The 26,381-nt window shown below is 39.8% G+C and overlaps 2 protein-coding genes across 2 annotated transcripts; both read right to left on the bottom strand.

The window, feature by feature from the left end:
* Nucleotides 1-511: 511 nt before the first annotated feature.
* LOC146538517 (uncharacterized) lies at nucleotides 512-1,302 on the bottom strand. Its single transcript, XM_085186227.1, is given in 3 exon segments — nucleotides 512-751; nucleotides 847-883; nucleotides 885-1,302. Coding segments are annotated over 3 exon segments (399 nt in total). The 5' UTR covers nucleotides 1,058-1,302; the 3' UTR covers nucleotides 512-562.
* Nucleotides 1,303-5,929: 4,627 nt separating this feature from the next.
* On the bottom strand, nucleotides 5,930-7,036 carry LOC146538516 (uncharacterized). The gene is made up of 2 exons (XM_085187060.1): nucleotides 6,829-7,036; nucleotides 5,930-6,521 (listed from the first exon to the last, which is right to left on the bottom strand). The coding sequence occupies exon 2, from the start codon at nucleotides 6,494-6,496 to the stop codon at nucleotides 5,930-5,932; it is 567 nt and encodes a 188-aa protein (XP_085043186.1). The 5' UTR covers nucleotides 6,497-6,521; nucleotides 6,829-7,036.
* Nucleotides 7,037-26,381: the final 19,345 nt, after the last annotated feature.

The following is a 26,381-nucleotide window of genomic DNA, read 5'->3' as shown; positions in this document are numbered from 1 at the left end:
ACCCCTCCCCCCTCTTTCAAGCCTCACGTGATTAATGGACAACCCCATATCTTGGAAGAAAATGATGACAGCACAGGAACAGAAGATATAACAGAAAGGACATCTCTTATAAACAATTATTTTACAAGATGATTAATTTAATGATAAGATTATTAGTAAATTATATTATTATTTCTGTATTTAATGGGTGTCTTTATTTAATAAGGAAAACATTATGCATTGTAAATTTTTATAATTAAAAAAAATATTATTAATTATTCTTTTTAATTTTTTCTATTTCCAATAATATTTTTTCTTTTTTCATTTCTAAATGCTCCTTTTTAATTTTAATTAATTCTTTTTTGGCTATAAAATATTCGGCTATAACCAAGTTACGGGCAGCACGGTGCCCATCAATTTTTTTCTTTCTTACTGAAAAAGTAAAGTATTTATTAGTTTATTGTACAGTAAAGCATTAATTAGAATAACTTAAAATAATAGAACAATTTTTTTTTATGAAACCTAATATTACCTGCTCTACGTGTCCCAAATGTGAGCCTTTTCAGTTTGTTGTTGTGTGTCCCTAAATCTTGTGTCTGTTGTGGAGTCTCAGAGGAAGTTCTTCAGAATCCACAACAGATACAGTAGGACTTTGCCTTTCTAATTCCCCATCTCCCCCAAACGGCACAGCAAAGCCACTGGATGTGCTTCCTAACAAGGTATCCACTTGACCCAATATGTCGTCTGGGGGAATGTAATCGGGTGGACCTGTCTAAAATTAAAAATTGAATATTTAAAATGAATATTATTGCATAATAACTGCATATATATATAGATAGGTAATAAAATATAAATATATTATTTTACCTTAATTTGGTTCATAATTATTTTAGTGCTGCGCTTTTTTTTTTTAATTTTCCCACTTCAAACGCAGCTGTTGGGCGTTCCGTGGAAATATCGCAGCCGCATTAAACTTTTCCGTTAATCGGACCCACTCTTCGTTTTTAAGTTTATTATTGCTGGCGTTAGTCTCCTTTGTTGTGATAATTTGACTATTTGAGATAAGATTTACTAACATTTCCGTCTCTTTCTTCGACCCTTTACCTAGCCAAACAGATATAAATTAATATTGTGATGAATTCTAAACAATATATTCATAGAAAAATCGCGCTTTCCTCACTTACTCTGTTAGGCTCCATCGAGCTACAGTTTACAAATATTAAATAAACTTAAGATAATTTTGTACTTGAAATGTTCTTAAAACTAACGCTTAAAAATGGCAAATAGTCATTGATAATGTTATTGTTTCGTTCCATTTGACGTAGCCACGCAAATTCATTAAATAATTTTAATATTGTTAATTTTTTTTTTTTATGGTATTGGTACTTAAAGATTTATTATTTTACTGAACATTGTTTTTAAAGGAATTCTGTAAGTAATAATAATTTTGACACAAATTTCTTGTCTATATATATGATTTCGTTAATTTAAAAAAGATACGTAAAACGGAACTATCGTTACTGCAGGGAGGGCTCTGCAATCCACTGTTGATGATAAGTTGACATTGCCCGGTTTGGTTATTGGCATGCAGGTTAGAGATTGGATAGACATGTCGAAAAATCCAAGATTGACGCTAACTGGAAATAGGAGATACATTATTAACATTGGGCGTAAGACATGTACTTTTCGAACCGCAAACCAGGGTTTGTTAACGATACCAATTCACATTTAAATTTACGTTAATTACTCGAATAAAAGTTTGTTCATGGGATGTTCTGCTAGTGCTATATATTGGACATTTTTTAAGTAGGTGCTCGATAGTCTGCACCTTACTTAGATCGCAGGGGCACTTGTTATCTTAAATCTGTATAGATAAAACTTTGAAAAAGAATGTCCTGTGAAGATCTGTGTGCTATGAAATGATGGTTTGGTTTTGCTTAAGAACTTCGACATAGCAGCCTAATCCGGAAACCACTCACGGGTTCTGTCCCCCTGTGCTGAACTTTGTAGATTTCATTATGTTCCTTGTGATTTTGTATTCAATATAACTTATTGGGAATTTGTCGTAATCTGGAAGCTTGTGTAGTTTTCCAGCAGATTTGGCAGCTATGTCAGCCTCCTCATTACCTAGTATTCCTGTGTGTGCTTTAACCCATATGAAATTGATTTTGCTATGTGAAGAATTAATATATTTGTGTATCCTAGTTTCAAAACTATTTGTAGAGTCTGGATTGCTAATCTCTTGGAGTGCTGACACACAATCGGTATATCGGCGGTAATTCCGTAGAGATACCTTAAGTATCGATACAATTTGGTAGCGATACTTGGTAACTTAACGGAATAATAACGTTATAATGAGGTTAATTTTGCGTTAAATCTTAACATTAAATTTAGTGTTACTTCGAAAGTAGCGGTATAAATCAGCCTTTTATTTTGTTACCTTTATGCGACGTTGTCGTTAAATTTTATTTCGCTACAATTGCTCATTTTGTTAAAAATAAAGATGGGGCGTACGTATTATGGGCTATACAAAAGACAAAAAAAAGACAAAAAAGTGTAATTCTACAATAAATATTTTTTCATAAAAGTAATTTACATTAATATTGAAAATAGTAAGCGAATTATAGTTTAATGCGGCGGCTTAACTAAAATAGAAAATTAGTTTCATGGCGCAGTGGCACAAAGGTGTGACTGTAACGCGACGGTTGTGGGTTCGATCCCATTGAAATATTTATGTTTATATTTCCATTTCTTCGCTGTGGTGTCGAGGCAAAGCGCGGCATTGAGTTTTGCCACTCAATACGCATTCCCTCCAGAATTCGCCAGAAAGTGGGGAGCGGAGTGTCTTAACACTAGGTTCCCTCTGCCTACCCTGCTGTGTAAAAAGAAAAAAGAAAAAAAAAGAAAAAGAAACAAAGAAAGTTTCACAAAATATTTTTTAAAATGATAATAATTTTGTTAAAATTACCCATTTAAGTTAACTTAAAATTGCAAGGTCGTATGCATTTCTTAGCTTGCTTTCCAAATTTGAAGTGGTACCAATATTGCGGAAACTTTCTTCGACTGAGATCGAAAAGATAGTGTTCGCTGTCTCTGCTGGTAGGAGTTCTGTTGGGTGCGGGAACGGGAACGGTAACAATCACCTATTTTCTTTGTGAGGGAGCTGAGCTGCTTGGTAAATTCCACAATGTGGCGGGCCATTACATCTAGGGCCGATTCTCCTCCCGAGCTGGTCGTTGCCGCGACTTGGGGTGACGCGGGCGCGATATCATGCACTCTGTCAGCCAAATCCGCTAATTCATTGAGAGTGAGGCTCATCTGCGATGCAATTACCGTCTGCAAGTTATTCGGTAATCGGCTTGTCCAAATTGTACGAAGAAAATTTTCGAGTATGTTGGGGCCAGCTAAATGACGCAAATGTCGAAGAAATTGTGACGGTCACCGAGTTCCTCCAACTGCAAAAGTTGTTTAACTTTCCTCTCACTCGACATTGAAAGCCCTTTAATTAATTCCAATTTTAATTTTTCGTACTTGCCCTTTTCTGGTGGCGAAGTTATAACGTCTTCCACTTCGACGGTATATTGGCGGTCTAGGTGCGAAAGTACGTAATAGAATTTCGTGCTATCATCCGTTATTCTAGCCATTGCGAATTGTCCTTCGATTTGACAAAACCATATTGTGGGTTTCTCTGGCCAAAAAGGGGGTATTTAACGCCAACCCGAAATGCCTCCGTCATCAACTGATATTGCACCGGCGAATCAGATTCGTCCGTTTTCTTTACGTCATCTCTGCGAGCCGTTGGTATATGATATTTTTCCGAAACGGTGCTCATTTTCGTGTTCTCAACGGGGTCATCAGTTGTAAGGATGCGTGTGAAAATAAATAAGTCTTTCTTATAGTATATAAGCGTATATTATCACTGCTTCACAATAAGTCCACAAACATAAAATAATATAGGAGAAAGTGAAGAGCACAGTACATATAGGTTTAGATAGATGAAGAATAGAAGCAGGCAGAAATATAAGAAGTGTAGATAGAAATATAGAAATTAGGTATCAGCACGTGGCAATATTAAGTAAAGTTCGCGTGGAACGGTGAGATTAGACTGTCGCGCGTTCTGGAGGGAATGAATCACTATGCATCAGCTGAGGTGAGAGGGGCGCGAGGGCGGCGGGCACAGCGACTTGCCGGGCGACGCTGCGCTCTCGCATCCGCGAATTTTAGGGATCCGTAAATTAATTCTATAATTATAAATAATATTGTAATATAATAAAATAAAAAAACCTTTTATTGAACATTGCCTTTTACAAACTTAATTCTAATTTGTAATAATTATTTACAAGAAATTACTTATTCTAAATGTTCTTATCTCTTCTAGTTATTAATTTACAGATACTAATTTAGTTATTCTAATTTTAACCCTTTCAGACCTGATTTTTTATTTTTTAGAATTTGTTTGAGCCGATTTTATTTCAGTTAGATATTCGCCTATTGAGCATGGAAAAACAAAAAAAAAATTGATTATTAGATTATTTTCCGAGAAAATTGATGTTTTCTTTATGTGATCAAATGTGGACATTCGGCCTAAGTGATTATAATAACTGATGTATGGGTATAATTGAACAAATAACAAATAGCTTGATTTTGGCCATTTTTATTATTACAAAAGTATGAAATTCAAACTAAAAATAATTAAACATCTTCAAAACAAAAATAAATCTTCTTACAAAATAAAACAACATAAAAAATCTTCTAAAAAGACAACAAAATAGTAGGAACTTTAGTTACTTAGGTATGAAAACTTAGGAAGCAATTTTTGTCTTTAGTCAGACATAAGTGCACTTTGCACTTTATGCATTTGATGCGGGATTTCCCTTTACACCCCGTTAACTTACAGCGCGTTCCACAACCATCGTCATGAGCTGGAAAGTGACCAATACCATCTCGAGCAATTTCAGTTGACGGACGTACTTCTCCTGGTCTTCTAGGAACAACTACTGGTAAAGGACTGCTCAAACTACTTGGACGACCCCTTTTAGCACCTGATATTTTGTTTCGAAGAACTAAACTTTCAGCTAAGCGTCGACGAAAGTGAAGAAGTGCGAGCCGTTTTGCTTTTGGTATCCCAAGCAAGTCACAATCCATATCATACTCGCGGTAGGCTTGAACAACTGCCAAATCTGATGCGTGGAATATCATACGCAAAGGCCACTTCTTTGACTTTATAAACGTTCTATAATAACTCATAAGTTGATCAAGGAGATCTACCCCTCCCATGGCGTGATTGTACTTTTTTACAATTTCAGGCCTCTCGACTTCTATAAATCTCTTCTCTGTTTTGGACCATCTTTTCACCATATCTTTTTCTCCTATACCAACGAAATTGGAAGCTAAGTTGGCTGGTTTGTTATCAAGCCATTTCACCATGGTGACATCTCCATCCGTACTACAAAGCTCTTCGGCAAAACCCCTTGGTTTCTTTTTTATATCTTTGTCACTAAGCAACGGTGGCCTTGTAAATCTATTGACACGCGCAGTGCAGGTAGCCATTATGCCTTTGTGTTTCAAAATTTGGAGCATGTAATAAGACGAGAAGTAATTATCGCAATATAACTCATGACCTCTACTGTCACCGACTCTTTTCATTAGATGTAATACTACCGCAGCTCCAAAGCCTACTTTCTTTATCAGTGACCTGTCTAATTCTGGAATAGAATTTTGATAAATAATAAAGTCATAGGCACGGCCATTTTTCCCACACAAAAAGAAAAGCTTGATTCCCCATGGACAAGGTTTTCCTTTGATGTACTGCTTAGCAGAATGTTTCCCTGTAAAAGGAACTATTTGTTCATCGACACACAATTCTTTTTCTAGCGGTATTTCTAAGCATCGGCTTCGGATCGCATTATAGATTAAAAAAAATAAAATTAAATTTAAAATTTCAATTTTTTCAAATAAAAATTTCAAATAAAATTTCAATTTCATAGCTGGACGTAGGCTTAAACCTGGTTTTTCCTGACTGTACTGCATATAAGTTTGTCATTTCGGCCATTTGTTCAAAAAGCTCTACAGGAACATATCTATTATAATAACAAATGGGATCTTGCACGATGGGTTCTAAAGCTATTGGTAGCAAGAAATCCGTTGGTATTGTGTTATTTATTTGTCTATGCCTCCACTTTATGTTCGGTTTTGGCGTAAGGTAATCGAAAAGTTCAGCATTCGGCGTAACTTGCTCCTCTTCGCCCTCCACAATATCCGGCTCTCTTGGCGCCTCAGGCTCGGACTCGTAATTGAAAGATGACCTTTCTTCGTCTTCACTTTCGTCTTCTTGTTCGTCAGGGGGGTCAAGTGGGGTGTACTCTCTTTGATTCTGAGTTACTACATCGGCTCCCAACCTAACGTGTCTCGCAAATGGGACATTATTATTATTTCCCACATCCTCATCATCCGAAGATAGCTCAAATTCCGACTGGTTATCCTTTTCCAAAGCTCTCAAAGCATCCCTCGAAAACATGATTATAATTTGATCATAAATTTACCTGTAATAAACACAATTTAAGACTTTACCACGCAAATTTTATAATAAATTATAACATTTATTACCAGAAAATAACTTTATTTACTAACAGCAGCAAAGTACCTATTTTGAAAAAAATGTTTAACCAATACCTACTGTCCACGTTTGTGGACATAACGAATATTCGCGATTTATTGTACAAATAACTAAAAATTTTGATGTAAAATACTTTGTTCTTTGCCTATATAGTATAACTTATCCATTTATATTTATTTCAAAACATATCTAGCAGAAAAACTTGTAATTTCAATAAAATAAAAATGACTTACCTACTCAGTTCAAAGTTTCGCTGGTAACTGACCGAAAATGGCTTAGAAGTGCACACACGTATCAATAGATGCCGCTAGTTGTTTCATTTTTAATAATTTAGAATGTTCGCAAGCGATGACAACAGTTTTTATTTACGTAAAATTTAAATTTAGTAGTAAAAAGACTCAAAACTTTTATGTCCTCAATTGTGCACGCGAGGTCTGAAAGGGTTAAGGTACTTATTTACATTAATATTTATTTATTTTGCGTTTTTATTGATAATTATTATTGTTATTTTACTTGCTATATATAGATATTTGTAAATTAATTTATATATTTTTATTAACTTTTAAACGTACTATTACTTTCTAAATATAATGTTAGGCAAGGTCCCCAGGCTGGGTATAGCCCTCCTCCAAATATATCCACTTTTCCCTATCCAGTGCCATTTGCTTCCAATTGAAGCCAATGGTTTTTTTTTCCTTCTTTATAGCTGTCAATTTATTCTTTGGAGGGTTACAGTCATGCTCTTCCACGGTGACCAGCCGGCTTGGAAGATGAGTGTTGTGTTCTGATTGTGGTTGTTTTTTATGTTGACATATCGGGAGGAAGGCGGTAACTGCTAAATATTAACGTTATTATTTTGCTGCAAGTCTGATGAGTTATTTGTGTTCTTGCTAATCAGAACGAGAGATAAGAAAAGAAAGAAGAAAAAGAAAAATATGTTCGGTTTTATAATACCCTCCGACAGGCGTGAAGTCCTTTTTATTTGTGTTTGTGATTTATTTTTCTTATTAGCCTGTGTATTTGTTTTTGTTTCAGCTCCTTTTGTGGTTTTGTCTTCAGGCGAAGTTGAAAGCATTCTTTTGTTACAGCCAGCTGTTTTATTTTTTTCACTTATGGGCGAGGGGTAGGGTTTTGAAGGCAGAAAAAAAACAGGTTTTTACAGATTTTTTTTGGGCGTACGGTGAAAATAAATTTATTTCTGATTATTGTACATTAAAGAGTAGTAATTGAACTATGTTCTGTGAAATATTGGTTGAAAAATATTGAAAATTGACCGAATGGCAGCAATTCTTCGCAGGCGCCTCAGAAAAAATACATTTTGCGGTGCACGTCATACCTCAGCACTGGATCATCTGAAATGAAATAACCAAAGTTTTTGTTTTAATTTTTATGTCCCTCTAGGTAGGTCTAATCTCTGTCGAGTCTTTCCATATTTTTTTAATTTTTGAACTTTTTACAAGACTTGAAAGTGAAAATACCGATTTTTGGCCTAAATTCATGACTATTGTTGTTAATAATAAAAAAAAAATCAAAAACGAAAAAATCTTAACAGGGTTACCTCATAAATTATGTAAGGAACATTTGTAATGTTGTATGTTTATTTTCTGATTCGCTATTATTGTAATTATTAACAAACTTTTTATGCACCACACAGTTCATATATTACTTTTTTTGTAAATGTTTACGCCCTAAGACTACCTGTAAGAGGTCACTAATAGTGGTAAGGTCGCCCTTGCATGCTAGTTATATTACTATAGCTATCGATTTTCTTTTGTTTATTGTACTTATAGTTTGTGTATGCAATAAAGAATTTTATCTATCTATCTATCTATTAATGTTGCAGTTTTAACAATATGGCAAACACACCTAGAACTCTACCACAAATTAAAACCAATTAAAACAAAAAAGGGGTGCTATAAAAATGTCTGCTAAGAAGCAAAAATTTATAGAAAAGAATCTCTTTAAACTTAACTCTGAAGAAATGTGTAGTTTAGATTTTATAACATTATTTAATTAGTTATACTACTAAAAGGTAAGGTACCTGAACATTGAGTGAATAATATCCTTTTCTATTTATATAATATTGGGCTGCATCCCTTTGTTGCGGATTTTGATGTGAGTGCATTCAATACAACCAATAACACTCGGAAAGCCTTGTGTTGCACTACCCTGTCGAGCAAGTGCGCGTGTAACCCGGGTACATATCCGACTAGTGGTTGCTTGAGACAACCCATGGTGGTCTCCAGCATCCTCTTTATACTGTTATCAAAAAAGATAACGTGTAAGGATGCGTGTGTGATAATGAATAAGTCTCTATAGTATATAAACGTATATTTCACTTCACAATAAATTCGCAGAATTACAATAATTTAGAAGGAGAAAGTCAAGAGCACTGTGCACATAGGTTAAGATAGCGGAAGAATAAGCGTAGACAGAAATATAGGATTTAGGTTAACACGTGGCAATAGCTTGGCGCAAGGGGTTAAGCAACACAGGCTTCGCGTCAGAGGGTGAGGTTGTGACTGGTGGTCTGATCCGGAGCGCTGCGAATGTGTCGCTAGGCGCCAGCTGAAGTGAGGGGCGCGAGGGCGGCGGGCACGGCGACTTGCCGGGCGACGCTGCGCTCGCGCATCCACGTATTATTATTTATATATTTTAATATTTTATGTAGTGTATATTATGTGTATATATAAGTATAATTGTATTAGTTAGATATTACGGTAATTAAAGGTTAATATATAAGGGAGCAACAAAACAAGGCCGAGTCGGTGACACAACTGATTTTATTATAATACCAAACTACCTAAATACAACACGCCCCCCCTTAAAAAAAACAAAATGTAAACAAAACAAAAAAAAAAAAGAAAAATACAAACTATTTTAAATGAAACTAAAAAAAAAACTTCTAACAAAATATTAATAACAATAAAATAACCTTTCTTCCATAAACAATTTTAAATTATCAGAACTGTAAGGAGAAAGTGTTTAACAATTTATATAATAATAATAATTAAAAAAAACAAATAAGATGAAAACTATTTCCCATATTTGCCTTTACGCAAAACGCACGCACGCTTAGGGCGTATTGGCAATATTGGTTCCTCGGGATTAGGGTTACAAATCGGTGTACTAACTGAGTCAATAGGCTCTGATGTTTTAGAATCAATTAATTGATCTGATAAAGTTTTAGAGGAACTATTAGAGTCACCCACAGTTTCACCGTCCAGACTCGTCTGTAACTCAACATCTTCTTGCACTTGGGGCCCTGCAGAATATCGTATATTCTTTTTAACTGGAAGCAACTGATCAATGTGGCGTTGCCATTCACGACCGTCAGTTGTTTTTACACTGTAAGTACATGGAGTTTTGTGATCAATTACCTTTGCTTGTACCCATTTATCCCGGCGAGGGCTATAATTATGTGCTAAAACAGTGCTTCCAATCTTAGCGTTTCTAATATAACCAGGGCGATGGTGACCAGTTCTTTCCTGTAATAATTCTACTCGATCAGCTGGATTAGGCATGAGCATGTCTAATCGTCCACGTAAGCGCCGGCCAATCAGAGCCACTGCCGGAGCAACCCCAGTACTAGCATGCTCAGTATTACGATATTGGAATAAAAAATTATTAATAGCTGTACTTATCTCTTCCCCTTCATGAATCGCCTTTTTCATTGTTCTTTTAACCGATTTAACTGCGTTTTCCGCCGCGCCGTTTCCAGCTGGTCTATAAGGACTTGTGTTGTGATGAGTATGAAAAATTACCTACATTCTTTTTCATGTAATCTGCAAATTGACTAGAGGTAAACGGTGGACCTCCATCACTGACTACCTGAGATGGTAAGCCAAATCTGGCAAACAACTCACGTAATTTACATATCGTTGCTACAGCAGAAGTACTCTTGACCTGTTGATGAACTTCGATCCATTTACTATGAGCATCAATCGTTACTAAATAGTATTTACCTTGAAATTCAGCATCCAGGTGAAGACGCTTCCAAGGTTGTGTGGGAAAAATCCACGGATGTAATTGACCACGCGGTGGTGCATCTCTCTGCTGACGGCACGCCGAACATTGTCGGGCTATGTTTTCTATTTCATTATTCAATTGAGGCCAGTAAACATACCCTCTGGCGATTGACTTCATTTTGAATACGCCGAGGTGCCCCTCGTGTAATTCTTTTAAAACCCGCCCCCGTAATTTTTCTGGTATCACCACCCTATGGTTATATAATATGCACCCCATCTCCAGTGCCAAATTATCTTTACGATGTAAATAAGGTTTCTCTGCGTCCTCAACTTTACAGGGCCAACCCCTGATGAGATAATTAAAAATATTTTTCAAAATAGCATCATGTTGTGTTTCATATGCAACATCCTTAACACTAATAGGAAATGATTCTTCCACATAATTAAGATAGTAAAATGAATCTCCGATTGGTTCCCTATGCACGTGCGGCAACGGTAATCGTGACAAAGCATCAGCATTACTGTTCTCCTTAGATTTAACAAATTCCATTTCAAAATCGTAAGCTGCTAATTTTACCGCGTATCGTTGTAATCTACTGGCTACTATTTGAGGAAGGCCAGATTTCGAACCAAAAATAAATAAAAGTGGTTTATGATCCGTTTTAATAATAAAATGACGCCCGTACAGATAATGGTGATGCTTCAACACCCCGCTAATGATTGCCAACGCCTCTTGGTCCAACTGGCTATAGGCGCGCTCCGCTTTATTAAGCGTGCGAGATGCAAAACAAATCGGACGCTCCCCGCCGTCTGGGAAACAATGCGCCAATACACTACCGATGCCGTACGAGCTACTATCAACTGATAACACCAATGGTAACTTAGGATCATAATGTACAAGTACACGGTCACTTAAAATATTTTTTTTAACAGTAAGAAATGCCTCTTGACAATGCTTAGACCAGTTCCAAGCGACATTTTTATTCAGTAACATATATAAAGGTGAAAGAATATCACTACAATTAGCAATAAACTTAGAATAATAATTTACTAGGCCTAAAAAGGAACGTAATTGAGTTATGTCACTTGGAGCTGATGCATCCACAATAGCTTTAACTTTAATCGGGATGTAACCCGTGCTTATCGATAACAAATCCAACATAAGTAATGCGATCTTGCATAAATGAACACTTTTCTAATTTAATTCTCAGACCGACATCACGTAGGCGCTCAAATAGCCGTTTTAAATTATTAAAATGATCAGATCTATTACGGCCGGTCACGGCAATATCATCAAGGTATACCAATACCCCCTTCAAGCCCCTGAGAGTTTCTTCCATAAACTTTTGAAACTTTTCTGGAATACAACTTAAACCAAAAGGTGTGCGGCTGTAAACAAATGTTCCTAAGTGCGTAGTTATCGCCGTACATGCTTGTGAGTCATCGTCAAGTAATAATTGCTGGTACGCGTTCGTGAGGTCGATCTTAGAAAATTGCTCTCCACCGCTCAACGCTGAAAACAACTCCTCAATTCGTGGCAGTGGGTACGGTTCTTGAAATAATTTTGGATTAATTGTTACCTTGTAATCACCGCAAATTCTAATATCACCCGATTTTTTAATAACGGGCACTATGAGTGTCCCGTACTCAGCCACCAGGCGGTTCAGCTCTTGTTCCACAGGCTCGCGTAACGCTAAAGGTAAAGATCGAGCTTTAAGGAAAACTGGAGTTTTGTCTTTTAATTTTAACGAAATTTGTTTAATACATGTACCTAATCCAGAATTAAACACGGAAGGAAATTCTCGACGTAAATTATCAACCAAAGAAGATTCCCTTAAACTATAAATAATGTCATCAATCTGCACTGTGTTAATATTTAAATGTCTTAACCAAGAACGACCGAGAAGCGGTGGCCCCCCATTTTTAATTACAAATAATTTTAATTTAATAGCTTTATATTTGCCTAATACAACATCAACTAACAGGTAACCTAAGGGTTCAATTAAATTTCCAGTATACGTACGTAGACGAATATTATTTTTATACAACGTAATATTTTTGAAATGCTTCTCATAACAATCATAATTAATCGTAGATAACTTGCTGCCAGTGTCCAGTTCAAACATTAAAACCTGAGCATTCACAATATGGCCGATCATTATGCCCGTACACATTGAGACTGTACAGATCACCGTCGGAACTATTATCGCCATCCAAATAGTTGTGTACTTTAAGCTGTGTGCGACCTTTGAATTTATTTTCACTTTGTTTAACACGACACATCGATTTTAAATGCCCTTTTTGCCCGCACTCATCACAAGTATAATTTTTAAAACGACACCAATTAGCGCGATGCGATCGTCCACAACGCCAGCAACCAGGATTCGAAGCCGCGTCAACCGGCCCAGGAGAGCGCGCCGCGCGTGTCCCCGCGTCGCCGCCACGCGACCTCAGGTGCGCGCGCGCCTCTGCCGCCACTCGATGTAATGACTCAGCGCAAATCTGTCCGCTATTGCTCGCGCCCGCGACGCTAACCTGCGCATGCTTCTCCGCCGCTTCTAACGCCAACGCCAACTCGACAGCCCTTTTATAAGTAGGGTCCGACTCAGCAAACAGACGAGACCGCATCTCTTCACTTTTCAAGCCAGATACAAATTGATCCCTTAGATTCTCTTCCAGATTAAATCTAAAATTACACGTGCTCGCTAAATGCTTAAGCGCTTGAAGGTAATCGCTGAGTGACTCTGTCTCCCCCTGCCGGCGCAAGCGGAACACGTGTCGCTCTGCAATGTCGGACCGCTTCGGCTCGAGATGTTCACCGACTAACCTCACTAACTCCTCGAATGATTTTGCCTCCGGGTTATGAGGTGCACACAAATCACACATTAGGTCATAAGTAGGCTCGCCGACCAATGTTATTAATGTAGCCACTTTTAAACTGTCTTCAATTTTGTTTAACGCCACAAATTGTTCCACGCGTCTTATATATGCCGACCATTTTTTGCTCGATAAATCAAAAGATTCGATTTTTCCGATAGGCATATTTATACACAATAATTATAACTTTTACACTCGTCGCCAGTTAGATATTACGGTAATTAAAGGTTAATATATAAGGGAGCAACAAAACAAGGCCGAGTCGGTGATACAACTGATTTTATTATAATACCAAACTACCTACATACAACAATATTGAATTTAATTTGTGTATATATAATGTGGGTTGCCCACATCACTCCCCTCCGAGAGGCCGTGTCTACGGGCGATAGATATCTGTAAATCGCACTTGACGACCAGAACGTGTGGTTTTCTGTACAGGACTCGGAGTAATTTTAGATGCTGTAGTGGTGTCAGTGTAAGTGCTGTCGCTCAATATGTAGGCTGGTTTAAGCCTGTCTACCGATACTGTAACGACTTTACTTTTGACACGGATTTTATAAACTTTTGGCCCTCTCTCTATAACTTCATGCGGGCCCGTGTAAGCAGGCTGAAGTGCGAGTCTTAGAGAGTCTTCACGCAAGAAAACGTGCGAGCAGGTGCCAAGGTCTTTGTAAATGAAGACTTTCTTTACGGCGTGGTTTGATGTGGGTGTAGGCTGCAAGTTGTTCGCAAATGTTCTGATGCGTACTGAAAAGTCAGTAAGGTCAGTTGAGCATTTGTGATCTTTGTGGCCGAAAAATTCACCGGGCAGCCGCAGTGGTTCCCCATATACTAGTTCGGCTGACGAAGTTTGAAGATCTTCTTTAAAAGAACTTCGGATGCCGAGCAGCACTAATGGCAGTGCTTCATACCATCCGCTCCCAGTGTGACACATGATGGCCGATTTAAGTTGTTGATGGAAGCGTTCGACCAGGCCGTTGCACTGGGGGTGGTATGCAGTTGTTCTGCGATGTTTAAAACCCAGAGTCTTTGACAGTTGCTGAAAAGTGGCGCTTTCAAATTGTTTGCCACGGTCGGTTACGACGTCTGTAGGGCAACCGAAGCGAGCGACCCATCCCAGCAAAAATGCTTTGACCACAGATTCCGCAGTTATGTCGGTAAGGGGGACAGCTTCCGCCCATCGCGTGAAGCGATCGACTGCTGTCAAACAGTACCGGTATACGCGGGAAGGTGAAAGTGGTCCGACGAGGTCCAAATGGACATGTTTAAATCGCTCTGAAGGTAAATCGAGGGTACCTAAAGGAGATCGGACATGTCGGTTTACCTTTGAGCGTTGACAACTTAAACATGCCTTAGACCATGTGCGGCAGTCTTTCCTTACCTGTGGCCAAACATAGCGTTGTGCTATCAATTTAGCGCTTGCGTTAGCTCCAGGATGACTCAATCCGTGAAGACTGTCAAAAACTTTCCTGCGTAAACCTTTGGGTACAAAGGGTCTGGGGGTCGGTGTACTTACATCGCAGTACAAATAAATACGACTCCCAGGCACAGACATCTTTTTTAGGCGTAATGCAGACTCCTCAGTGAGGTACTGAGCGAGTTCTGCATCTACTTCTTGTGATTTTGCCATTTCCTCCAAGTCCACTGGTTCAAAAACTTCATCTACGCGAGAAAGGGTATCTGCCACGATGTTGTCCTTACCGGATACGTGGTGTATATCTGTAGAAAATTGAGAAATGTAATCTAAATATCTATACTGACGGGGACTGCAGTTACTTTTTCGTTCTCGAAATGCGAAACAGAGTGGTTTGTGGTCAGTATAGATAGTAAAAGAAGTTGTTTCGAACCAGTGGCGAAAATATTTTATATTTTCGTAAATGGCGAGGAGTTCGCGATCGTACGCTGAATATTTTCTCTGCGCTGCACTTAACTTGCGGGAAAAGAAAGCAAGGGGTTGCCAATGTCAATCATTCGAAGCTGGACTACTCCACCTATTGCTTCGTCGGAAGCATCTGTGAAGAGTCCTAATTTGGCCTTTGGATTTGGATGGGCTAACATTGCAGCCTTGCACAAACTCAGTTTGCATTCCTCGAATGCTTTTAATGCACTTCCATCTATGACAATTGGTTGCGAGGCTTTAATTGATCCGGTAAGCAACGAGTTCAAAGGAGATTGAATTTGGGCGGCATGGGGAATAAATCTCCTGTAATAATTAATCATCCCTAAAAATCTCCTCAGTTGCTTTGCTGTATTGGGAAGAGGGAACTCTTTAATAGATTCCACCTTACTTTCCAGAGGCTTCGTACCATGCTGAGATATATGGTATCCTAAGAATGTAACTTCTGACATACCGAATTTACATTTTGATGTATTTATCAGCATGCCATAGTCTTGCATTCTGGAGAATATTTGGCGGAGGTGCTCTTCGTGCTGCTGCTCCGACCTTGAAAAAAATAAAAAATCGTCTATATATGGGAAACAGAAGTCTAGACCTCTCGTCATTTCATCTACGAACCTCTGGAAAGTTTGACCTGCATTGCGCAACCCGAATGTCATAAATGGAAATTCGTATAACCCAAACGGTGTAGTTATCGCCGTCTTTATAATATCGTCTTCATGTACTGGAATCTGGTTGTAGGCCTTCACAAGATCGATTGTGGAAAAGACTTTACAACCAGATAAGCTATGAGAGAAATCGTGTATGTGTCGTATTGGGTACTTATCTGGGATTGTCCTGGCGTTGAGTAACCTGTAGTCACCGCAAGGACGCCAACCGTTGTCCTTTTTGATCGCTAAATGTAACGGGGATGCCCATGGCGACTCTGAGGGGCGCGCGGTGCCACTCGCCAACATAGCCTCGAACTCACTCCTTGCTATGCGCAATTTCTCCGGTGCTAGTCGGCGAGGTGCGCATGAAACAGGCGGGCCGGGTGTGGTACGTATGTGGTGAACCGTGTTATGTTTGGGTGTGTCTGGTGTACCTGAAGGTTTTGTAAGATACTGAAATTCAGAAAGAAGTTTATGATATTTCGAATCTCCAGTCACAACCTTTACACTTGGTATAGAATTATTATTTATTGCTACAAAAGCTACAGTTGACAATTTAGTTGTACCATCTATTATGCGTTTATTGCGTACATCTACTAGCAAGTTAAAATAGGATAAAAAATCTACACCAATAATAGCTCTAGTTACATCTGCTACAATAAATTTCCAACAAAAATCTCTACGTAAGCCTAAATTAATATTAAATTGTACGGAACCATATGTGGCGATCGTGGAACCATTTGCCGCACACAATTGGTAGTTGGTCTTCGCACGTCGATCACGCAGTGCAGACCGGGGGAAAACGCATAAGTCGCTTCCAGTGTCCACCAAGAACTGAATTTTCGACCTGCAATCTGTCACGAAGAGACGACCATTTGTAGTTGGAGGGCAATCTGCGGCCGCCATTACAGATTGCCTTGAGCGTGGTTCCGACTGAAAGTCGCAAGGTCGTATGCATTTCTTCGCTTGCTTTCCAAATTTGAAATGGTACCAACATTGCGAAAATTTTCTATAACTCGAATGAGATCGAGAAGATGGTGTTCGCTGTCTCTGCTGGTACGAGTTCTGTTTCGTGCGGGAACGGGAACGGTAACGATCGTCTATTTCCGATGTGAGGGAGCTGACCTGCTTGGTTAATTCCACAATTTGGCGGACCGATTCTCCTCCCGAGCTGGTCATTGCCGCGGTTGGGGGTATTTTAACGCCAACTCGAAATGCCTCCGTCATCACCTGATATTGCGCCGGCGAATCAGATTCGTCCGTTTTCTTTGTGTCATCTCTGCAAGCCGTTGGTATTTGATATTCTTCCGAAGCGGTGCTCATTCTCGTGTTCTTAACGGGGTCACCAGTTGTAAGGGTGCGTGTGTGATAATGAATAAGTCTCTATAGTATATAAGCGTATATTTCACTTCACAATAAATTCGCAGAATTACAATAATTTAGAAGGAGAAAGTCAAGAGCACTGTGCACATAGGTTAAGATAGCGGAAGAATAAGCGTAGACAGAAATATAGGATTTAGGTTAACACGTGGCAATAGCTTGGCGCAAGGGGTTAAGCAACACAGGCTTCGCGTCAGACGGTGAGGTTGTGACTGGTGGTCTGATCCGGAGCGAATGTGTCGCTAGGCGCCAGCTGAGGTGAGGGGCGCGAGGGCGGCGGGCACGGCGACTTGCCGGGCGACGCTGCGCTCGCGCATCCGCGTATTATTATTTATATATTTTAATATTTTATGTAACTATATATTATGTGTATATATAACTATAATTATATTGAATTTAATTTGTGTATATATAATGTGGGTTGCCCACAAACGTAATAAATATTTGTATATGAGCATTTGTGACTTTATGTTGTACGAATAGAATATTCAAGTCAAGTAAAATAAAAATACGATGGCATCCGTGTTAGCCATAAATTCTTAAGAGTTTGATCAGATGCCTGTGTTGTGCGGCCTAAGTCCTTAATTTTGCGTAACAATAGGGTTGGTTTTTGCGATCCTAGTTCAAGTTCTGACACTAACTTCTGAAATTGTCGCTCCGAGCTTTCTTCATAGACCTGTAGTAATCTGTACTGTCAAACTGTACAAACCATAGTCTGGGCATATCTACCCAAAACTCAGGTATCTTCGCTGAAACACTAATAATTGCTACACCGCAGCTTGCTATACTTGATTTTTCCTCTTCCGTCATCTTACTGCTTTCCTTCTTCTGCTCACTATCCGATATTGGAGAACTCGCTTTTACAGATATTTGAGCCGGAGGTGCACCACGCATTATTCTGTTGTATCACTGTTTCTAGTCGGTCCACCAATGTGGGAACCTCACTATATGTGTTAAATAAAACCACTGAACCTATTGGTATATTTATATTAGTATGTGACACGTGTGTCTCTTACGATACATGGCTTGTGGCGGACTGGCGCCATTAAAAACTTATTCACATTATTACACCACACCTACGCATACATAGCCCCTACATATATAGGTACTATAGCCGAGAGATGGTCGATGACTGGCGCGTAAGGCACCAGTCATCGACCATCCAATGACATACGTCTACGTATGTCATTTTACTTTCTAAATTTAAATTTCTCTATTCATTTAAAGGAATAAGTAAAAGTCGTATAAGAAGTGCTTAAAGTAAAAAAAAGTATTATTCTAGGAAGTGGTCGTTAATAAAGAGCTTATACTAACGATTATAGTGTATTTTGGGAATTTTTTACAAAGAACAATATGTGCGGTCAAGTAAGGTCATTGACCTACATTAGAGAATGGCCTCCAAATTCAATACTGACATTGGTAATAATATGACGAAGTCTGCCTGTAGGGGAGCGAGGTGTTTGTTGTAACAGGGGTAACAGTAACAGGCTCTTTTCACTAGTACCTTACACGCTATTAACGTATATTTTTGACTCCATTAACCTATAAACCGCACTGCATCATGTTCCCATAGCCAGTGTCCCGCCGGCCGGCGCAGTGAGCGGTAGTGAGCACGCGCTCCATTTCTGCCAGGTAATTTGTACTGTAATATTTCGGTTTGCGTTTTTAATATCGACTAATTTCAAATTTTCTGTATCTTATTTCCATTCAATTTTTTTTTTATTTTCTTATTTTTATGATTGCTAAATTGTTAAAATAGTTATTGTTGTGTTTAGGGACACGTCAATGAGACACGACAGCTAAACGCAGACTGGTTTATTGCTAACCACAGATTGACGATACAAAACATAACATTTTTCCTCCTTTAATTTACTAACTTATCTAATGTTACACCATATTAATAAAGTACTCCTAATTACTATGCTATTAATATAAACTAAAATAAAAAAATATCTTAATCATGACAACACTTTTCCCCCTTCCATTAAAAAAAAATACATATATTGTAACTAATATATAATAAATATTTTTAGGAATCAGAAGTGGTTAATATAAAAAGAGATAATTCAGGATGGATTACAAGCGGTTTATTACAGAATTTACTTATACAAACATTATTTCTGAGTGAATAAATCTGAATACTCAATCAAATATAACTAAACAATAACTAAGACTTGACTAACAATCTTTCTTTATGAACTGATTAAGTTACACAATGAAGTATAATTAAACAATGACTAATGACTTTACTTGACAATCGTTATTTTACATGAGACAAAGTTATCAATAACAAAATAATGAGAATATGGAACGAACTCACAGTATCAACGCCAACCACCATTACGCACGATAACCGACCCGCCACAAGGAGAGCGCACCCCCATGTGCACTAGCTTTTATAAGAATTGAATGTAGCGCGGTGGTGGTGGGTTTCGATACTCTTCTAACACAGGAAGGGTCGAAGGTTCCGTCGAACGTTGGCAGCTAACAATATATATTTTATCTATATCTATGTACTAATTAAAAAAAAAGAACTTATTTGTTTAATGCCTTTAACAATTCTTTACATTGTAAAGCAGCTTTTCTAGGTTCCCGTCGGTTATTATCCGCGGGTGGCGTGGGCGACGTGTTTTTTTTTTTATTTATTACTATCATTATACATACAAATATATTTCAACATTATTAAAGCTACTACAAAAAACCACGAAGGCTTGTCTTGAGTACCAATAGCTCGTCAATTATAGGTTTAAATAATATTTCTTTAATAGTTGATTTTAGCTCCCCTCAGTAATTTTACTTCGTATTTTAGTGTCCAAGTTATTTATTAAGTAAGGAACTATAGTTTTATAGTTTTATGGTTAAGTTATTATGCAAAACTATTATTAAGGCTTGAAATAATAAGTCCACGATATTTGAACACAAATAGAGTTTATTCAAACACAATACAATAACTTGGATAACGAATTAGCGTGAAGCGCGAAAGGGGCGTGCGTTCGGTGTCGCGGTAGCTATGCGGACTGGTCACCGGCGTACGCGCAGCGCTCGCCGCGTGAGTCTTGCGACAGAAAGTGGGTCAAACGTTCAAGGTCGCGATGACCACTACACTACCCCCCCGCTGAGACCGAAGGTTACGGAGGGCGATAGTAATCGGGGAACCTGACTATCCTGCCGCTTCTCGTCCTCTTCACTGCAGCTTCCGAGCCAGGAGTTGCAGCTGGTGTGATAGCAGCATGCTTTTGAAGAATGTCTTCTGCTTCTAACCCGTCTTTGGCTATATAGGCTGGTTTGACGCGGTCAATGGAAACAGTGACCGTCCTGTTGCGCAGAGCCAACTTGAGAGTCTTCTCCTTCCTCTCTAGCACCTTGTAGGGTCCAGTATACGGGGGTTCCAGCGAGTGTCGACTAGCATCTTGCCGAAGAAAAACATATTCTGCCGTGGCCAGCTCCTTGGGTATGTAAAATGTTTTATTTTGATGTCTACTTGCAGGTTTTGGCGCCAGACGCGCCATATGGAGACGAAGACGAGATGTAAAATCTGTCAAATCCAGGGTCTGGTCATTGGCTGGCACGAAGAACTCTCCAGGAAGTCGGAGTGGCTCGCCGTAGACAAGTTCTGCTGCGGACGACCCTATGTCTTCCTTCCAGGCGCTTCGAATCCCTAATAATACCAGGGGAAGTACCTCTGTCCAGCTGGTGGTTGAGTGACACATGATGGCAGCTTTCAACTGACGGTGAAGACGCTCCACCATGCCGTTGCAAGCAGGGTGATATGCCGTGGTAGGTCGATGCTGTGTACCCAAGATGGTGGTCAGAGTACGAAATAGCTCGCACTCAAACTGCCGCCCTCTGTCAGTGGTGATTTTGTGAGGACAGCCGAAGCGGGATACCCAGCCAGCGATGAAAGCGCGGGCACAGGATTCGGCGGTGATGTCGACGAGTGGGTACGCCTCAGGCCATCGCGTAAACCGGTCGATTGCAGTGAGGCAATACCTGAAACCATAAGAAAACGGTAACGGGCCCACAATATCCATGTGGACGTGGGAGAAACGGTCGGAAGGAGTCTGGAAAGTGGAAGTAGGAGAATGGGTATGGCGGGAAATTTTGGAAATTTGGCAATCTGTGCATTTCTTTGCCCAATCTCGGCAGTCTTTCTTTATTCCAGGCCACACGAACCGCTGTGTTATCAGTTTGACAGTTGCCTTAATCCCTGGGTGGCTTAACCGATGTAATGCATCGAAAATTGATTTTCGGAACTCAGCTGTCAAGTACGGTCGTGGCTGGTGCGAAACATCACAGTAGATGCTACTATTCCAATCAGTGGTTTTTATTTTCATTAGTTTGAGTCCTGTAGTCTGATCTTTAAGAAGTTCTTGCAGTTCTGGATCCTTGTCTTGAGATTGTGCAAGATTCTCATAGTCTATTGATACTGATACGGCTTCTATTCTCGACAGGGCATCCGCAACTACGTTTTCCTTGCCCGCCACGTAGCGTATGTCAGTGGTAAATTGTGATATAAAATCTAAGTAACGAAACTGACGTGGCGAGCATTTCTCCCGGTTATGCTGGAAAACATATGTCAACGGCCTGTGATCGGTATAAACTGTGAATGTACGAGCCTCTACCATATGCCTAAAGTGACGAATGGCGTCATAAATGGCCAGCAGCTCCCGGTCGTAAGGGCTGTATTTCTTCTGGGCACTTGACAAACGCCGCGAGAAAAAAGCTAACGGCTTCCACGAGCCGCCGGTACGTTGTTGTAGCGCCGCACCAATCGAGGTGTCAGAAGCATCTGTGTACATTGCTAACTCTGCATCTGCAATTGGATGAGCTAATAAAGTAGCATTAGCTAGACTTAATTTGCATTTGATGAAGCCATCTTCCATTTCAGCTGTTAATGTAATACTTTGCGAAGATTTCGTCTTCGGTCCGGAAAGAAGTATATTCAACGGTGCTTGAACTTCTGCTGCACCAGGTATAAAACGACGGTAAAAGTTGTACATGCCGAGGAATCGACGCAACTCTTTCACCGTATTAGGAATCGGAAAGTCCTTTATAGCCTGTACCTTATCTGCGAGAGGACGAATGCCGTCCGCTGACACTTCATGTCCGAGGAAAATTATTTGTGACTTGCCGAACTCGCACTTGGCGGTGTTAACGAGTATTCCATATTCTGCCAAGCGCTTGAACAATTGTTGCAGGTGACTATAATGCTGACTTTCTGACTCGGAGAAAATCAGGATATCGTCTAGGAATCCGTAGCAGAATGGTAAACCTCGAAGAACTTCATCGATGAAGCGTTGGAAGGACTGCGCCGCGTTTCTTAACCCGAAGGTCATAAAAGGAAACTCGAACAGTCCGAACGGAGTGGTGATCGCTGTCTTCTCGATGTCCGCGGGATTCACTGGAATTTGGTTGTACGCCTTTACTAAATCAACCTTTGAGTACACTTTGCTGCCGGCGAGTTGATGTGCGAAGTCTTGGATGTGTCTGATGGGATACTTATCCGGTATCGTCCTTGAGTTCAAAGCCCTGTAATCCCCGCAAGGTCTCCAACCGTTCTCCTTCTTGGGAACCAGGTGTAGGGGTGATGCCCAGGCACTGTCAGATCTACGTGCCGTACCATTCATCAGCATATCCTCAAATTCTTTTTGAGCAATTTTCAGCTTATCTGGTGGAAGTCGACGTGGGCGGGAGGATACAGGTGGTCCAGGAGTTGTGCGTATATGGTGAGTAGTATTATGTTTTACCTCACTTTGAGTCCCTGCAGGTCGAGTGATGTCAGGATACTCACGAAGTAGCTGGTGATACTTGCTTTCACCCGACACTGCCTTGACTGAAGCGACCTCGGCTGCTTTTTCTCCTGCTGGACGAGCCAGCGTAGACAGTAAGGTAAGGCCGTCTACTAAGCGGTGGTTCCTCAGATCTACAAGCAGGTTATAAAATTTGAGAAAATCAGCACCTATAATTGGCTTTGTTATATCAGCTACGACAAACCTCCACCTATATGTGCGTCGCAGGCCAATGCTCAATTGCAGATGTACCCAGCCGTAAGTAGCTATCTGCGATCCGTTTGCAGCAAACAGGTCATAGTTCACCCTGGCGCGTGTTTCACGAAGAGCTCGAAGTGGATATACACAAAGATCAGATCCTGTATCTACAAGAAAACACATTTTAGTTACATTATCAGTAACAAATAAGCGGCCAGGTGCGTTGTGGCAGTCGTTCGCCGCTACTTCCGGCTGCCGTTGGCGTTTAACGCCGATGCCGTTCGGTAAGTACACGGCGTTGTACATCTGCTGGCCCGTTCACCAAATCTACTGTGGTACCAGCAGTAGCCGTCCACTCGTGGCCTTGATTTAGATCGGTTGCGATTTGAATGATTAGCGCTTCGACATCTACTACGGGAATGAGAACGATTTAACCGACCTGTTAAAGAAGCTACCTGCCGCGTCAGCTCGTCAATGCGTTGAACCATGTCACTCATGCTGCTGCTAGAACCTGAATCCACTCTTGAGACTACTGGTGTGGGAGGTGCAATCTCATAGACCCTATCAGCCAGTTCTGCCACTTCCTCTAAGGAACCTGTCTGCGCCGCAATCACCGTCTGAATGCCATGAGGTAACCTATTTGACCACAGCGTCCGTAAAAATGTGTCCGGTATTGATTTGCCAGCTAATGTCCGTAAATGCCGTAAAAATTGCGATGGTTTACGGTCTCCTAATTCCTCATGGTCCAATAATGTTTCACTTTCTTTTCTTGCGACTGGGATAAACGGTTTATTAATTCTATTTTTAGCTTATCATATTTGCCAGTTGAGGGTGGATCGGTAATGACGTCTTTCACTTCAGCGGCAAATTGTTGGTCTAATTGTGCAACAACGTGGTAGAATTTCGTCGAATCCGATGTAACTCCCGATATAATAAATTGCCCTTCGATCTGAGCGAACCACAGCGCAGGTTCTTGAGCCCAAAATGGAGGTATCTTCAAACCGATTTTGCACACTTGGCTTCCGCCGCCATTATCATTAGCTTCGTTCGCCATCTTTTAAATACGCGACGCGCACACGTGTTCTTTACGGGGTCACCAATATAGTTTTATGGTTAAGTTATTATGCAAAACTATTATTAAGGCTTGAAATAATAAGTCCACGATATTTGAACACAAATAGAGTTTATTCAAACACAATACAATAACTTGGATAACGAATTAGCGTGAAGCGCGAAAGGGGCGTGCGTTCGGTGTCGCGGTAGCTATGCGGACTGGTCACCGGCGTACGCGCAGCGCTCGCCGCGTGAGTCTTGCGACAGAAAGTGGGTCAAACGTTCAAGGTCGCGATGACCACTACAGTTTTATATTGTATGCTATTAAGTAAAACTATTTTTAAGAACTGAAATAACAAGTCCACGATATCTTTATACAATTAACATTTATTCAGAACACAATAAAATAACTAGTTAAGGGGATTAGCGTGAAGCGCAAAAGGGGCGTGCATTCGCCGTCGCGGTAGCTATGCGGACTGATGCACCGGCGTACGCGCAATGCTCGCCGCGTGAGTCAAAAGTTCAAGGTGAAGTTGACTACTACACTACCCCCCCGCTGAGACCGAAGATTACGGAGGGCGATAGTAATCGGGGAACCGAACTATCCTACCGCTTCTCGTCATCTTTACTGCAGCTTCCGAGCCATGCTTTTGAAGACTGTCTTCTGCTTCTAAACCGTCTTTGGCTATATAGGCTGGTTTGACGCGGTCAATGGAAACAGTGACCGTCGTGTTGCGCAGAACCAACTTGAGAGTCTTCTCCTTCCTCTCTAGCACCTTGTAAGGTCCACTATACGGGGGTTCCAGCGAGTGTCGACTAGCATCTTGCCGAAGAAAAACATATTCTTTAGTTTGAGTTGATGTGCCAAGTCTTGGATGTGTCTGTATTTATCCGGTATCGTCCTGGAGTTCAAAGCCACAGGGCTTTGATTACAGAATCCCCGCAAGGTCTCCAACCGTTCTCTTTCTTGGGAACCAGGTGTAGGGGCATCGCCCCAGGCACTGTCAGATCTACGTGCAGTACCATTCATCAGCATATCTTCAAATTCTTTTTAAGCAATTTTCAGCTTATCTGGTGGAAGTCGACGTGGGCGGGAGGATACAGGTGGTCCAGGAGTTTTGCGTATATGATGAGTAGTATTATGTTTTATTCACGTTGAGTCCCTGCAGGTCGAGTGATGTCAGGATACTCACGAAGTAGCTGGTGATACTTGCTTTCACCCGACACTGCCTTGACTGAAGCGACCACGGCTGCTTTTTCTCCTGCTGGACGAGCCAGCGTAGACAGTAAGTTAAGGCCGTCTACTAAGTGGTGGTTCCTCAGATCTACAAGCAGGTTGTAAAATTTGAGAAAATCAGCACCTATAATTGGCTTTGTTATATCAGCTACGACAAACCTACATACATAACCTACAGACAAACAAACATTCAAAATTTGGCTTTAAATCGATTTTTATTCAAAAGCCAGAATTATGACTCTTTCAAAATCATTTGGAAGTATTATTATTTAAATTATGTAATAATACTTCCAAATGATTTTGAAAGAGTCTGAATAATTTATAGTACAATAAAAAATAAATGCAGAAATAAAACGAATATACATTTTACATTTTCTTTATTGCTTATAAACATTTGTTTTAAATATATTTACACAAATAGTATTTCTGCAAAACAATTAAAATATACTGCTAAAGATTACAACATTGATTACAACATTGCTACAAGACAAACTTGCCCTTATATGTTAAAATAACAATTTTAATTTTTATAAGTTAAATAGAACATAATCTGCAAAAAAAATATAATTTATATATTTATTAACCTATAAGATTGTGGGCAGTTGTACTTGATTGTTGTGTTATTGAATTATTTTTTTTAAACAATTACAGACAAAGATAAAATTCATAAAGTAGGTATAATGAACTTAATACAGTGTTGGTCAAATTAAATCTAACATTAATATACAATTACT

This window comes from Heliconius melpomene, chromosome 6 (assembly GCF_056956725.1).
Source record: "Heliconius melpomene rosina isolate 202511_hmr_F chromosome 6, ASM5695672v1, whole genome shotgun sequence".
In the NCBI taxonomy this organism is placed as follows: Eukaryota; Metazoa; Arthropoda; class Insecta; order Lepidoptera; family Nymphalidae; genus Heliconius; species Heliconius melpomene.
Note: the sequence above shows the minus strand (reverse complement) of the source record. Positions and strands in the feature narration are given on the sequence as shown.